General features: G+C 36.5%; 1 protein-coding gene across 2 annotated transcripts in view; it reads left to right on the forward strand.

The window, feature by feature from the left end:
* Positions 1–11,194: 11,194 nt before the first annotated feature.
* Positions 11,195–14,942, forward strand: part of ZFYVE9 (zinc finger FYVE-type containing 9) — a 39,240-nt gene continuing 35,492 nt past the window's right edge. For both annotated transcript variants that reach the window (XM_074152756.1, XM_074152757.1), the window contains exons 1-2: positions 11,195–11,264; positions 12,057–14,134. In XM_074152756.1, coding sequence (XP_074008857.1) covers positions 11,195–11,264; positions 12,057–14,134 — 2,148 coding nt within the window. The remainder of the gene's footprint in view (positions 11,265–12,056; positions 14,135–14,942) is intronic.

Consider the following 14,942-nt stretch of genomic DNA (forward strand, 5'->3'; position numbering starts at 1 on the left):
GAAGTATTTTATCTTTTGTCAGCATTCATGGGTAGTGAGCTGCTACAGTGTTGTATTACACAGAAATAGCCTGCCGTGCCCCAGTCTACTCTTTGGTTAATTTATATTGAGGAGCAGGAACATCAGCAAATTACGGGAAATAAAACCAAAGGATACTTGGTCATCTTGAGCTTTTGGTGCAGGAAAAGGGTTAGTAGCGACTGTGTCTTGTTTATATTTGTTACATTTAATCTCTTGCTGCTGTTTTTAGTATTTCTTATTAAATGGATTTATGGTGAGTTTTAATGGGATTTTCTAATCCTGAACCATTTCTTAGACAAGGTATTTTTGAAAAATTCTGTTGTTATTTGCTGAGTTTCCTTTAATAAATTAGAGTTTTAAAAACAAATACTTTTTTTTTTTTTTCTGGTTACATTGTATGGATCCTAGTTTAATTTATTAATAGAACAATTCATTAATTGAAGGCCTAATTTGAAGGTTTAATTTGAGGCCTAATCCAAAGTCTTTGCCATTGCAGGCATTTTCATGTGTGCGACACAGATATTGTATAATGCCCGCCCGTGTTTGGCAAACACGAGGTAGAAAGAGCCCTGTACTCGGTACAGAATGAATAGCTGTTGGAGAGTCAGTGTGGTGTTCAGGAAAGGTAAGAGCAATGGCAAATGAAGCTTGTTTTCATTCACTTGGTATGGGCACTCACTGTCCATGGAGACTCTGGGTGCTGTTGTGACAGTGTATCCCGAGACAGGTCTCTGGAGGACTGCCTTTGCAGGGTCATTCCTGCATAGTATTTAGTCTTTCTACTTACATTAATTCTTTAATGCAAACACATGTTCATGTGGAACTTGACTGAAAGTTGCTGCTTCATCTGAGAGGGGCCAAGAAGGAACTGTGACAAATCATCGGGCGTATGGCAAATTACCATTATTCCAAGCATTTCATCACTTGAGTGAAAAATGCCACCTTTTCCACTTGTGAAGATTTAGCTTCCAGATTAACCGATCAGATAAAATAATTAATATTGTATAACTGATGTGTGTTCCCCAAAACTTCATACCTGTTACCCCTCTTAAGTACGCTGTTTTCCTATTAATGTAATCCCCTGCTATAGTATTTCTTGTTGTGGTTTTTATTCTTGCAAAGTTGGGACCCGAATGCATCCTCTGTACGCAGTCTCTCTGAATCTCCCATCTGATAGTTCCAGAGCGTAGACAAGCTGGGAAGTTAAGATACCAGCGTTGAAATCTGGGTTTGCATTTAAGATAATGCCTAGTTCAACTAATCTAGCAATAATAAAGTGCCTTAAAATGGCTGCAAATGTATTCCTGCCTACTCAAAGACATCTTCTCACTGGTAGCACATTATAGAGGATCTGTAGTGTAGTTAAGAGTTGGATCCTTGCCAGTAGATGGAAGCATTTTTTAGCGTCTCTTCATGCCTTGAGCTTTTTCCACATTTTTTTAACATAGTATCAAAATTGCCTCTTTTTCAGTCCCTTTCCATTTATTATAAGCTATTCCAATTTGTGCTAGTTCAGATTACTTCCATTTGACATTGTAAATATTTTTTACATTCTTTTTTATGGAAGATATTTCTAATTTTATATTTTTAGAGCTCTTTTCTTCTGTTCTTCATCCTCTCTTTATTCTGAGCACGTCTCTGCTTGTCAGATTTCTCTTCAATTTCTGTTTTGCTTTTGCAGTAATTGGCAGTCACCCTCTTGGAGCTCCTGAGGGAAATCATGCATGTAGGGTATAACCAAAGCAGCACCTGAGTGATACCACTTTAGGGCAGGAGACAGAAGAGTTCAGCCAACCATCAGCAGAAGAGATAAGAAACTGTGAAATGCTCAAAGTAAGCAAACTGGAACAGCAGAGACACGGGGTCTCCTTCATTTATAATGATCTTAGGTCTCAGTAGGCACATAATTTTTAGGTGGAAATGTATGTACTTTTTTTCAAGTGTGATGGAACCCTTTTTTAGCAGTGTGTATAGTTCGTGGAAAATCTAATAATCACTGGGTTATACATTGTTGTGAATATTCTTGACTCCCCTTTGTAGTTATTCTTTTTGTCCTTGGTTTTTATTTTAATATAATTCTTACACTAACTTTGTATTAGAAAAAGAATCCGTCTCTGTTGTCAAGTTCTTCATTTTTTCAGGAAATCCAAACCTTATAATTTACTTCTAAAAATTGCTTTTTGTTTAAATATATTACATTCATATCTGTAAGCATGCTTTGATTTTTGCATTGATCTTTGTAAGGGGAAACGGCTGCTGAGAGTAAATGTTGAATTGTAAACAAAAAGCTCTAGGACCTCCAGGTAATATCTTTTCAAAGTGTTTTTTGGAGACTGGTAGCAGTTGATTAGATCTGTGTTCTTCTGTGTTGAATGGTTACGGACAAAACAGTTATTACCTGGGAAGAAAGGAACAAGGAAGGTGGATCAGAATAAAACCAATGAATAATAAAGCTGTACCGTTGCCCTGAATATCACTTGCCCATAAGGCTTGTTGGCTTAGAGCACTGGTAACAGCACAGCACGTTTCAACGGTAGGTTGCTATCCATTTCAGATTAGTAAAGATTGAAATTTGTGGTTAATGTATGACTGACTGGTTCGTGTGAAATGTGTTTGATGTTCATGATGCAGTTGACAGGCCTTGTCGTAAATCACAAACAAAATTGTCATTAATTGATCCATCTTTTCAAAGGGGTAACGGAAACTGAATCATTTTCCTCCACCTACAGACCAAGAGGGGACATGGTGGTGGTATAGATAATCTTGCCCTGCCTCCATAGGTATTTCATATCCCTTTGAAAAAGCTTTCAGTCCAATTAAATTTTCCCTCACCTCCATTTTTGCATGCATATAAAGCCTCTCTGAAGAACTTTGTAATATACTAATTTCTACTATTTCCCAAATATCCAAAATTCATCTTAGCTTACAGAGGTAGAAATATACATGGCATCAGAAATTGCACTTGGATATGGGAATGGTTTTGTTGGCATACAAAGCTGTGAGATTTTATTCTGAGTTTGGAAACAGTACTATTAGGAGTGCTACTGTTCAGTTCATTAGTTTCCTGGAATTATTACTGTAGCTTATTTCTGAAAAGAATAATAAACAACCCTGGGAAAATTGTAGTATAACACTGACTATCACTTTCATGCACGGAGAACTGATTTTTTTTTTTTTTAGCTCTGTTCATTTTGCTGGAGTTCTAAGATATTTTTTTTTTTCTAACATATGCTCCTTCATCAGGGCGCTAATAAGTATTTCAGCTACCTAACAGGTCAAATACCAGCACCAACAAATCTTAAAATATGAATATAACTTATCTAACTCCTTGTTCTTCTTTCACTGCCATAAACTAGTCTCTTTTCTTCACTCGTGGCTGTGTTGGGTTTCTGAGCTATGTCGACTGTTAGGATGCAGCCTGTGGAAATGAGCACCTGACCTATAGAAATGCTGTAGTTTGGAGAACAAGACAGTTTTTTCTGCAGACTCTTTTTGCTTCGATCCTCCCTGCTATTGAAGGTAGATGCTATTGTGGTTTTTGAGAGAAGAAGCCTTTAGGAAATGAAGGGAGCCTAAGATTGTAGGGGGAATAATTTGAAGACAAACAGTTGTTTAGCTGTAACAAAATCAGTGGGAAGCTGATGAATACAGTTTACGGAATTCAGAGGGACGTGAATTTTTGTTGAGTATCAAAGCTACTAGCTCTTTATTTTTGGAAGGCCTATTGTAGTGTAATATAATTAACTTCAGAGGCTAGTTTTATAAATTAAGCGTTACAGTCAAGGTCATCAGGAATACAAGGACGCTTGAGTTGCTGTCTCACTCTGTGGGTTTACAGTTAAATGAAGAATAATAGTAGGTAGGAAGCAATGTGTTTTTTATTAACAGCTTTTTTCACCATAAAATTGGAGTGCAATAGTGGCATTGTGCATAGATCCCAGAATTTAAAGCCGCAAATGTAATCCAAATCATTTGAAGGCTTGCAGCATTTGCCAAATGTGCCTGTGCTAGCTGCAGTCATCAGTTGAAAAAACATGGTTTTGTGGCAGAATTACCAATCATAAAATACATGTTTATATTTTCTTTCCAGGATCAAGTAGAACACACTGATTCAGCAGAACTGGCTGGTTGTGCTGCAGTCATCATGAGTAGGCACAGGGTCATTCGTTTCTTAACATATGTATAAGAGAAAAAGGTAAGAGGCAAGTTCTGCTTTAGAATATAATGATTCAGGGGTATGTACTTGAAATGCACGTATTTTTATGTATGCTTATGGATATATATTTATATACACACAGCTCTATATATGGATATATAACTTATATAGAAGATGATGGAGTATTTTTAGCATTTTGTTGTTTTGGTTTTTATTGAGAGTAATTGCCTTGTTTTAGAGCAAAGATGTGTTTTATTTTGTTTGGGAGGGGGAAGTGGGCACAGTCTTTCTTACTCAGTCTGTGCTGTAGGCAGATCTCATCAGTTAAAAATACAGTTATTGCTGAACTCTGAACAAGCTGTTCATTACAGCAAAGGTGCTTGACTTCTTCCTCCCAGGGGCAAATAATACAAAGGTCAGTAAAGGAAGCTGGAACAATGTGTGGACTTGACCATTGTTTCTTGGGGTTTAAGGAAGTCCTCAGGAGCACTAGATCTAATAAATTAATTTGTCCAGTTGATATGTAATTCCGTGTTGTCATGCTATGGGAAAATGACATTTTCTGGACGTCTGTTTTTTATTGGGATGAACGAGCAATGTTTGGCTTCAGTTTGATAATGCCCCTTGTGGCTTTCATCTTAGGAGTCTTTCATATATATTTTTGGTGAGGACTATAATAAACTACTTGAGTATTTTGTTTAGTAAGAGTTTACTGAAATGTGTATGCTCACAATTTCATATTGAAAGAGTGTTCTACACAGGAGAGCATGATAAAAAGTCCTGAGATCTTACTCTGGTTCTTTACATACTCTCTGATTCTTAGGCCTTTGCTTTGAAGCTAATAGATGTATTTTGGTATTATTTCCTTTCGGTGCATTTTTTATTATAGAGTTTTAACGTGATTGCGTGCTGGTCACTCACAGTTAAGTGTCAAGAAAATTTGAAAGACTGAAGGCTGTCAGTTCCAGTGGTGAAAAACTCTTGAGAGTAATTTCAGATGGGCAATGCAGAAGATCATGGGTTACATAATTCCTTATTGTAGAGACCAAAACAAATCCAAGTCTTGCCGCTTTGCAGGTATAACACAAGACCTTACCTCTTTGCACGGATCATTTCCCAAGAAGCAGCTGGCATGTGGGATATCTGAGCTGTCTTGAGAGGCAGTCTCTAAGGTTAAGTCTGCTCAGAATATCATCTAATTTTAAGGAAGGTTTTTCTGTCCTTTACTTCTGTCTCCTTCCCTCCCCACTAATCAATTAAAGTTTGTTTTATGTCTAAATGCTATGATGACTAGGATAGTAATTCTGGATACATATGACAGACATTCTGGTACATGCTCCTTTATATTTAGACATTAGGGGAGAGTAGAGCTTGTAAGCTTGATAAAACGTAAGTTCTTAAGTTTTAGAGATGAAGATGATGATGTCCATACTGTTGTATGAAGAATTTGATAAGTAAACCACAGTTTCTGAATTACCCATAAACTGTGATCCAACACGAGCTTGAAAATAATCTGATTGACAGGGTGCGTATTTTCATTTGCTTTTTGCCATGAAAGGCAGGAGCCATTAACGCTCAGAAAGTCATTAAATTTTTTTTTTTTTGGATACAGAATGAAAAAAAAATAAATTGGCTATTTAATGGGGTTTTTGGCTATAGTTAGTCTCTGCCAAATCTTTGCATGGAGGACTGCATTTTTGAAAAACCATCTTATGCTTTTCCCTGGATTGGTGATTTATGTCTCCTTTTCCTTGCACTGGCACAATATCCTCTTCTTTACATTGTTCATCCCAATATACACTAACTTAGGAAGTGTCTCCTTTTTGGCAGCATACAGCTAAAATTGCCATTGAAATGTCTTCCTGATTTGCTTATGGTTTTATTCTCACTTTTCCAGAGTTTGAGTTTTGTGTTTGCTCATCAGCTTTTCTCCATGCCGTGGCTTGGAATAGTTGAGCAATGCTAAAGAGTTTCACAACTGTCAAGGATCGTTTAAAAATGTAATTTCAACCTTTATACTAGGAGGAAGTTTGGGACTAGAATAATTCTAAAACTGTTCCAAACTTTTATAGTGGTATAGTGGTGAGTTACAATCAAAGTTTCCAAAGATCTGTAAAGGAATATGTTTCTTTTTATTTATGCTGGGTATTTCATAAAAATATTAAAAATAAAATTAAATTCTAAACCACAGGGAAAACAGCTATCCAATTATTATAGCATACTGTGTTGAGAATGTTCTTTTTCTGTGTTGATCTTGAGTTGCTGGCTATGCAGAGTTGAAGCATTAGACCTTAAACTGGCAAAAGTACGAGTTGCTGACAATATATTGGTCAAGAAGCATTGCGGGTATCTCTTAGGAACATGAGCACTCGTCCTTCTTTTCGGTCAGGAAGAGGGCAGTAAGGACTTTTGTGGATTTGGCAGTGGGTTTTGCCTTTGGGCAGAAACTTCTGCAAAAGCTCGGGGGAGTTGTTGTGTTCTTTTATATAATAGTAATAATTTTAGATGTTAGACCTGAAGATTTGCAGCTGACCTTTTCTGAGAAATACCTACTTGCATAGATAATGAGATCTCAGTTAGAGTGGCTGTCAGCTTAGTGATTGTGAGTTTAAAAATAAAAGATTCTCTGTATATCCTGGTACATTGGTAAATAAAATAACAATAATGATATAAAAGGTCTTTTCTCTCTTCAGTTTGGACTATGAGCATCCATCAGTCTGGATTTTGGCTCACTGCATGGTTGTGCACCAGTATTTGAGTTTCAGAATTCATATGGTTACATATGTTTGTTTACACATAATTCTTTCTACTTAGAATTTTTAAAAATATAGAAAAGATCCCTCTGTCATATTGAGCCAAATTTAAACTCACAAATATTAGATCTTTAATATTAGATAATACAGATGTTAATAAAATAATAATTTCACAGAGATGCTATGAAGTATTAACTACATTGGGACTGTAAAGGCGTGGGAACAAAATTTTACGTCGTCTTTATATGCTCTTGTTATTGTTAAACATGTGGTCTCCTAAGTCTGAATTTCTGTATTTTTTCCAAATCTATAAATTGACACAATATAAAACTTAAAAAGCCAAATCCTGACTAAAGTCAGTTAAAATGATTATATTTATTATTAACTTCTAACACTGCTTTCTTTGGTTAGGCATATCTTGTTCCTGATTTGTACGACAATGAAAAATTTAGGAAATGTTAGGGACAAATGTGGCTTATATTCTACTTACTCTAAAGTGCATACATTTGAGTTAGTTCTGAATTTTATCAAGCTTTCAGTCAGATTTTGAAGTTGTATGAATGGTCAGGTCTGAATTTTTCTAAACATTTGAAAGTTACACAGAATCAAAATGCAGTTGTCCAAAGAGTTACTTAAAATCGTGTTTTCAGCAACTGTATAATCAGCATAGGGCTCCTTCCCTATCAACTTGCTTGTCAGTAATCATTATCTTCTCTTAAATAAACAAAACAAAAAAAATCAATGCTTGTAGCCTATTTCTTTAGGGCCACCCATGTTGCAGAGTTTGTGTTTATGTCCTAGTGAATGCCTTGACTGGATGCGCTTTTTCATGATGAAAGTGCGTGGAAATCTGCGTGTGGTGGCTTCAGACAGCATCACAGTTTAACTTTTGAAAACAAAAATTTTGTGTGACACTTTTCAGACAAATACTATTTGCATCATTGACCTTAGTAGTAGGACTTTGCCTAGGAATAATTATTCACATCTTTATCAGTTGTTTGCTAGACTGGAATGTCATCATTAGAATGTAAATTAAATACGTTATAAATGGATGTGAAATTATATGGTATTTTGTACAAAACAGTCTTACAATAGTGAGTTAATTTTGGTTGTTTAGAACTCTTGACTGGAAAAGAAAAATTCAAGTGAAATATTCATTGGGACAGGTTCTAATTAACTTTTCAATATTTGATATTTACTGAGCTGGTAAAGATGCTTCCTATTAAGGAGTTGAAATGAGGTGGAGAGAAAGGTGCAAGAGAACCTCCAAACTCTCAGTTTGGATGTAGTTTGAATGAATTTAGTATTTGTATGTCTAAGGAGAAGCATCTGCTTTTTAAAAATATTGTGGTTGAATTCTAATGTGTGTGGTAAACTTAATTGTTTCAGTTAAAATGGTATGAAATATTTTTAATACAATGACTTGATGGGCAGATTGGTTAACTCAGGAAGACCTTACAGTAGGTATTTACGAGATCATAGAGTACACTCTCATGGTTAGAGGTCAGAACATGGCTTTGGGTACAGAATGTAAAATGTTGAGGTTTTTTTGACTTCTGAAATGCAGCCTTTGATCAGGGTGGACAGCTTCTTCATTGCTTCTGTTATAATCTTTGCATCTGTATACAGTAAACGATATGGCCAATCATCTGTTTTCCTTGACGAAGGAGTTAATCTGAAATACCAGAAGAGAGGACAAATCTGAGAGTCTGTAACGTGACAAGTCTAGTTTAACTCAGAATTTCTTTGCAAAGTGGTCTTTTTTGAGGTGATACTTATTGCAATTTCTAAGTTGCCATTACACAAATTTTCTTTAAAATTGGCTTTTTGCATCTATCTTCAAAACTTAACTTAATCTGATTCTATTTAATAACAATGTATTTATGTCATAACGCGGTCATCTTTTAAAAACACCATGTGTCAAATTTGAGGTCAACCTCAGAAACCTGAACTCTGCATTTTGTGATATTTTAATGCATGATCTTTTTGTACCAACGACCTAATTGTAACTGTCGCCCACAATAAACACAAAGCCATATTTAATCTTGTAATTGAAATTAAACTGGTTGATGTTTTCCTCAAATCCAGATACTATGGAGGTAATGTTAAAGTGAAGTATAGTTTTAAATCGGAAACTTCCTCTGACGTGTTTCTTGTGTCTGTTGTATCTCTAGTGTAAAAGAGCAGGTTTTTAATTGAGCTGGAGTCTAGCTGTCAGGTCTAACACTGTTTCTTACTGCAAAACAAGGTTCTCACCCTCTCCTCCTCCATTTCCTTATTTCACAACATTGAAAGCCAACTCTGAAGAGAATAAGGCTGTTTTGGATGATGTTCAGAGAACAGATCAAGTCAAGGTCTCTCTTTATGGTATATAGGTTATGGCACATATTTCTCAGTAAAAATGGCTTCGCTGGTAGTGAATGTTTTTAAGAAATGAATCAGGGTGGCTTGTTGCTACAAGCCTTTGGTAGCGAGAATACCATATTCCTACTGTTAGGGCAAAAATGTTATTTATTATGTGAAGTTGTAGAAAGTTATTTAATTACTTAGTGTTGGGGTTTTTTTCATTTCTCCCTAGTCATCTTCCTTTCTAGCCTGAGAGTATTATCTTTTGATGAGACTATTTACTTCTGTGCATTTTGCTAGATTTCCAGTGCATGCCTTTCAGGGGAACAAGAATTATTAAAGCAGACATTTTAAGAGCTAGCACAATTCAAGAAACACCCATTAGGTCCTTTAACAACTTTTACAAGTATGAATCTCTGAAGCATCTCTGGGAAATGAGGAGTGACACAGAATACTGCTAGCCTAGTATACATTAAAAAATCAGAAGCACGGAGAGTTTAAGCTACTTGTTCAAAGCCACATGAGCTAATTAGTGGTAGCACAGAACTGAAAGCCTGATCTTGAGATTTTAGTTGGGTTTCCGGTTCTCTAGACTGTTATTTTCTGACTGGAGCAATTGGAGCAATTTTGCTCTTACCATTACGGTAGTTCTGGTGGTTAGACACATGAATGTGGCAATGCCACCTTAATGACGGCATTACACTGCCGTCATCATTTGGGTTTTGAAATATCTTAAAGCTATTGTTCTGTTTAAAAGTTCAGGTGGAGGTCAGTGTTTTCCTTGGATGTGAGAAGCTGAGGCAATGCCTTCAAACGCTTGGAGAGGCATTGATAGTAAGCTGGGAGGGCCAAAGCATGGGACTGCATTTGACGTTGTTCAGTTAAACATATCCTTGATCATCTCTTACAGTGGCAGTGCTTTGGTAACTACTGGTGAAAATTCTTCCTTTTCACTCTTTCCCTGTTTATTGTGGTGGAAAAAAATCTGTCGTCTAAATAATAATGAAAATTGCACTCATATGTAATAAAAATATAAGCTTGAGATGTGAGAAAAATTGTTTCCTATATAGGTGGCATTTTACAGATCCTAAGCAAACATTGCTTGAGAAAGAACTACGCGACTTTCATTTTTGTTACATTACCCTGAAGAGAAGTTTCTAAGCAGTCAGGGAATTTCTGAATTGCAGGATTCAATTGGATATGCTGCCTGTATATAACTTTCTGCCAAATTCTGAAAAAAAAGTTTCCTTTTATTTTGGCCTCTCAAAAAGATCTGTCACACTAAATGGAAAATGCATTGAATTAAGCACAGGGACAGATATGCATATTGTTTTAAAGTTCTATGGTGTGGCATACATTCTACTTTGAACTGACATGGATTCACAAACTCAGTTTGCTTAGTATTCTTTTATTCATCTGATGGGGATATTTTCTGTTGCTGTGACAGCCACCATGTAAAAATGAACATGTATTCTTCAAATGTTGTTGCTGCAAACACCCGGTTCACATCAACACATTTACTTTTTTTATTTGTGTGTGGCAGGATTTTTAAAAACATTATTTTGTAAGTGTTTGCAAATACTATGATCTTAAAGAAAAATCTGGGTGTTGCTTAAATTTTAACATTTTAAAAACCATATTTATAAACTTGGAGACAGGAGGTAATAAAATCCAATGCAAGTCTGAGGAGGCTGTTAATCTGAATTAAGCAAGTTTAAGTGCACAAAAAATTTTTATTCCTGGAAAATACTTTTGATTTATGCATGTAACGTATGTAAAATTTGATTTACAAAGGACTACTTTTCCCCTTAAATCAGGGCAATATGTAGTAGAAGACTGCTGACTGAAGGTTAAATATCTGATTGTAATTTGTTCTCTGGCAGGTTCAGACAAGAATCTGGTGGTCTTTCCCTGACAAATGGAGAACTATTTCCAGGCAGAGGCATATAACCTCGATAAGGTTTTAGATGAATTTGAGCAAAACGAAGGTGAGTAATTTTGAACAAGATGGTAGATGCACATTAGATATATTCTACAGAGAGCACCATTGAAAAGGGAGAGTTCTGTGATATCCTGTTTGGTTTTGAGTTTTAAGTTAATCTCAGAACTTGCAAAAAAACATCTGTTAATTTTGCATGGTGGATCTTCAGTATTTCTTAGTTTTCTCTTCTGTTTCCATTAGTCTTGTTTATGTTTTTAAAATTTCTTGCTCTTTTAATAGAAAATCTTCTGTACACCTTTTAAAGAAAGGTTTTGTGAAGCTTAATCTCAGTGGCAATATTTTAATCATTTATTTTAAACAAATTAGACAAAATTTATTTTAAGCTTCTGCCGTTTTGGGAGACTCAAGCATAGAAATGTTTTATTAGGTCACATAAATCATATACTGAAAGTTATCATATTTGAAGTATTAAATTTTTTTCTTAGTCTAATTGCTACTTCTGTGCTGTCAAGGAAGTTGAACATTTTATAGGAGTGGGAATCTTTCTAGGCATTTCTAGCTGTCTAAAGTACATTAATCAATAGCTTAAAGTTGCTTGTGCAAATTCAACCTGACACCAGTTGGTGAGGCTCTAAACTTCCTAAGTTCCAGAAACATTTTGCAGTTACGCTACTAATAGTTGAACAAGGATGTTAGTTATGGCAGATGTGTTTTACTGTTGTACTCATATTTGAACATCTCCACATTTATATTTGGGGCAATGAAATGCAACAGAACCTGTAATAGAACCTGTAGCGTTAATAGGACAGTAAGTTCTCTTCTTCAAACACTTTTTCAGATGCCGCTGTTTCACCTGCACTACCTGCAAAGTGGAATCAGATTCTAGATCCGCCTTCTCGTCGCCTGTCATTTAACCCTACCGTGGCCAATGTGAATGAAGCTACAACTCCTAATGAATGTCAGCAGAGATTAAAGTCTTTCTCCTTGTCTCGTTCAGTCACTACACCAACGGGAGAAGGGGATCACTGTGCTAATGGAAAGGATTTTAGCATAAACCCAGAGGTCCCAGTCATGTGGATTGACGATCAGGCAGCAGCAGACGATCAATTGATTAAAAGAAATAGTAATCGGGATGATCAGTGTAACACTGTGGAAACAGGAGAAAAGAAATGTGGAAATATAACTTGCTTGCCAGAGGAGAAAAATGTACTAGTGGTGGCAGTCATGCATAACTGTGACAGAAAAACACTACAAAGTGGCGATTTGCTGGATTGTAAAAATTACAACAGTCAGTCCCTAATGAACACTATTAGCTTTACACTGGATAATGAAAACCGACAGAGTGATCAGTTTAGTGTTACTGTAAATGGATCCACAGAAAAAGATACAGATACAGAAAAGCAAGTGAATCAGCTGTGCACTGAGGATGACTCTATAAGTCATTTGATTAATGCTTCAACTGAAAGCCTGACTGTTGCATGTCCCTCCTCTCGATTAAAGGATGACTTTAATATGAGTAAAGATTCACTGTTTTCAGAAGCTACAACTTCAGGGATTAATGCAGTGACTCTCTTACAGGCACCGGTTGATGGTACCGTTAAAATGCAAGAAAATTGTGTATCAGTTGAAAATTTTACTAGTAAAGCCATTCCCCAGAGAACGGATCTAGAAGCTAACAACTCTTCTTCTGGTTCAAGTAATGGAAGCTTAATCGTAGAACAGGAAACAACCCAACAGTTACAGTCTAGACTATCTGGGCTCACCGAAACTTGTCAACCTAACGTGGCTGGAAGTGGCAATTACAAGGAACTTGTTGCAGAGCACTTTGCCCCTGAGGATGTTAGTGCCACTGAAAGCGAAGTCACTGAATGTGATAAGAACCTTGGCACAACAGAATTGCTCAGCGTGGCAGAGTGTTACCCTGAATCTCAGGAGATGGCTAATTGGGAACTGACAAAGTTGAGTGAGACGAATAATAAGCAAACTCTGGGAGACAATGAAAGACTTTTGCAGGCAAAACAGCCTGATGAGGCATGTAGTAGTAGTAAAGAAGGTGGAGATGGGATGATGGAGGCAGGCATAGACTTAAAAGGGACTGGTATAGAGGAGCTTGAAGGGTCCAGTCTCTCTGATGTGATGGCTACATCAGCAGCAAGCTCTCTGTCTAATGGTTGTGATTCCTATGGAATGCAGAACCCAGTTGTTGCTCATGTTCCAAAGACTTTACCCTCCAAGGAAGACTCAGTAACAGAGGAAAAGGAGATAGAGGAGAGCAAGTCAGAATGTTACGCTAATGTTTATGAACAGAGGGGAAATGAGACCACAGAAGGGAGTGGTCTTATTTTAAACAGCACTGGTGACCACATAAAGAAAAATTATTTACGTAATCTTTGTAGTCAGGTTTCATCCATGCAAGGGCAAACTTCACCAAAACCAGTGACTAATCTGCAATCTATCAGTGTTCCTTTCGGTGGTGCAAGACCTAAACAGCCTACAAATCTTAAACTGCAGATTCCGAAGCCATTATCGGACCACTTACAAAATGATCTTGTTCCCCCAAATTGTGGAGGAAATAGCAAAAACAAAAATGTCTTTGGTAAGACACAATTAGGGGATACAGCAGATGCGTTTCCGGGTGGAGCATCTTTAAATGCCTCTGGTACTGATGCTAATGGGGAACATTTGGAAGAGTATGAATCTGGAGTCTCTACTAGTCCGTGCCTTGCAGTAGCCCCAGATAGTCCAGATAATGATCTCAGAGCTGGTCAGTTTGGAGCTCCAGCCAGAAAGCCTTTTACAACTTTGGGTGAGGTGGCTCCAGTCTGGGTTCCAGATTCTCAAGCACCAAACTGTATGAAATGTGAGGCCAGATTCACATTCACCAAAAGAAGGCATCATTGCAGAGCTTGTGGGAAGGTAGGTTTGTATTCTGTGAGTAAGCTCCAAATACCTTTTCTTTTCCTGATACTGCTTAAAATCAGAGGACTTCCTAAGCTGTAGTTACCTGTGACATTTCCTAAAGAGCCGTGTTTGATCTGTGAAGGAAAAAAAGAAGTTTCTAAGCTGCAACCTGTTTAGGGTTCTCCTTGAGAATAACTAATTGTTATTTATAAGTGAAAGAATTATTAGCCTGTATAAGCAGTGTATTAGGTGATTGCAACAATCAACATCATTGGATTCATGTAGAACTGCTGTAAAATGGGTAAGCGCAGGAAAGTAGTTTGCAGAAATTACTGCATCAATAATCCCGTTAAAGATACTGAAACATATTGATGGGAATTGGAATTGCGCTGTTGAATTGCTGGCATTCCTGCTGGTTTAGATGGCTGATCAACTCAGTTCTTTTAAGTCTTCTTTATTAACTTTTCTCATATTGCTTACATTATTTTAAAGAATATGCATTTCTTTCTGGAAAAAAATATAGTAAAGTATGTGTAACCTGAAATACGTACACATGGTGAGAAATTTTGTAATGCAGACAACTCAAACATATTTTCTGTATCATCTTGTGTTGTGTAAGAAATATTTTATTGTTGACTTTTTTTTTAATACATTTTATATATGTGCCATCTAGATCAACACAAATTCTTTTGTGGCAAGTTTATAGTAAATGAATGGTTTGTAAAGTATTTCCAAATATCTTGTTACTGAAATACAAGTCAGTGACACGTGGGAAGTAGGAACTTAGGAAAAAATACGATGATTCAAAAGCGGTAAACTAACA

This window comes from Numenius arquata, chromosome 8 (genome assembly GCF_964106895.1).
Source record: "Numenius arquata chromosome 8, bNumArq3.hap1.1, whole genome shotgun sequence".
NCBI classification, from domain to species: domain Eukaryota; kingdom Metazoa; phylum Chordata; class Aves; order Charadriiformes; family Scolopacidae; genus Numenius; species Numenius arquata.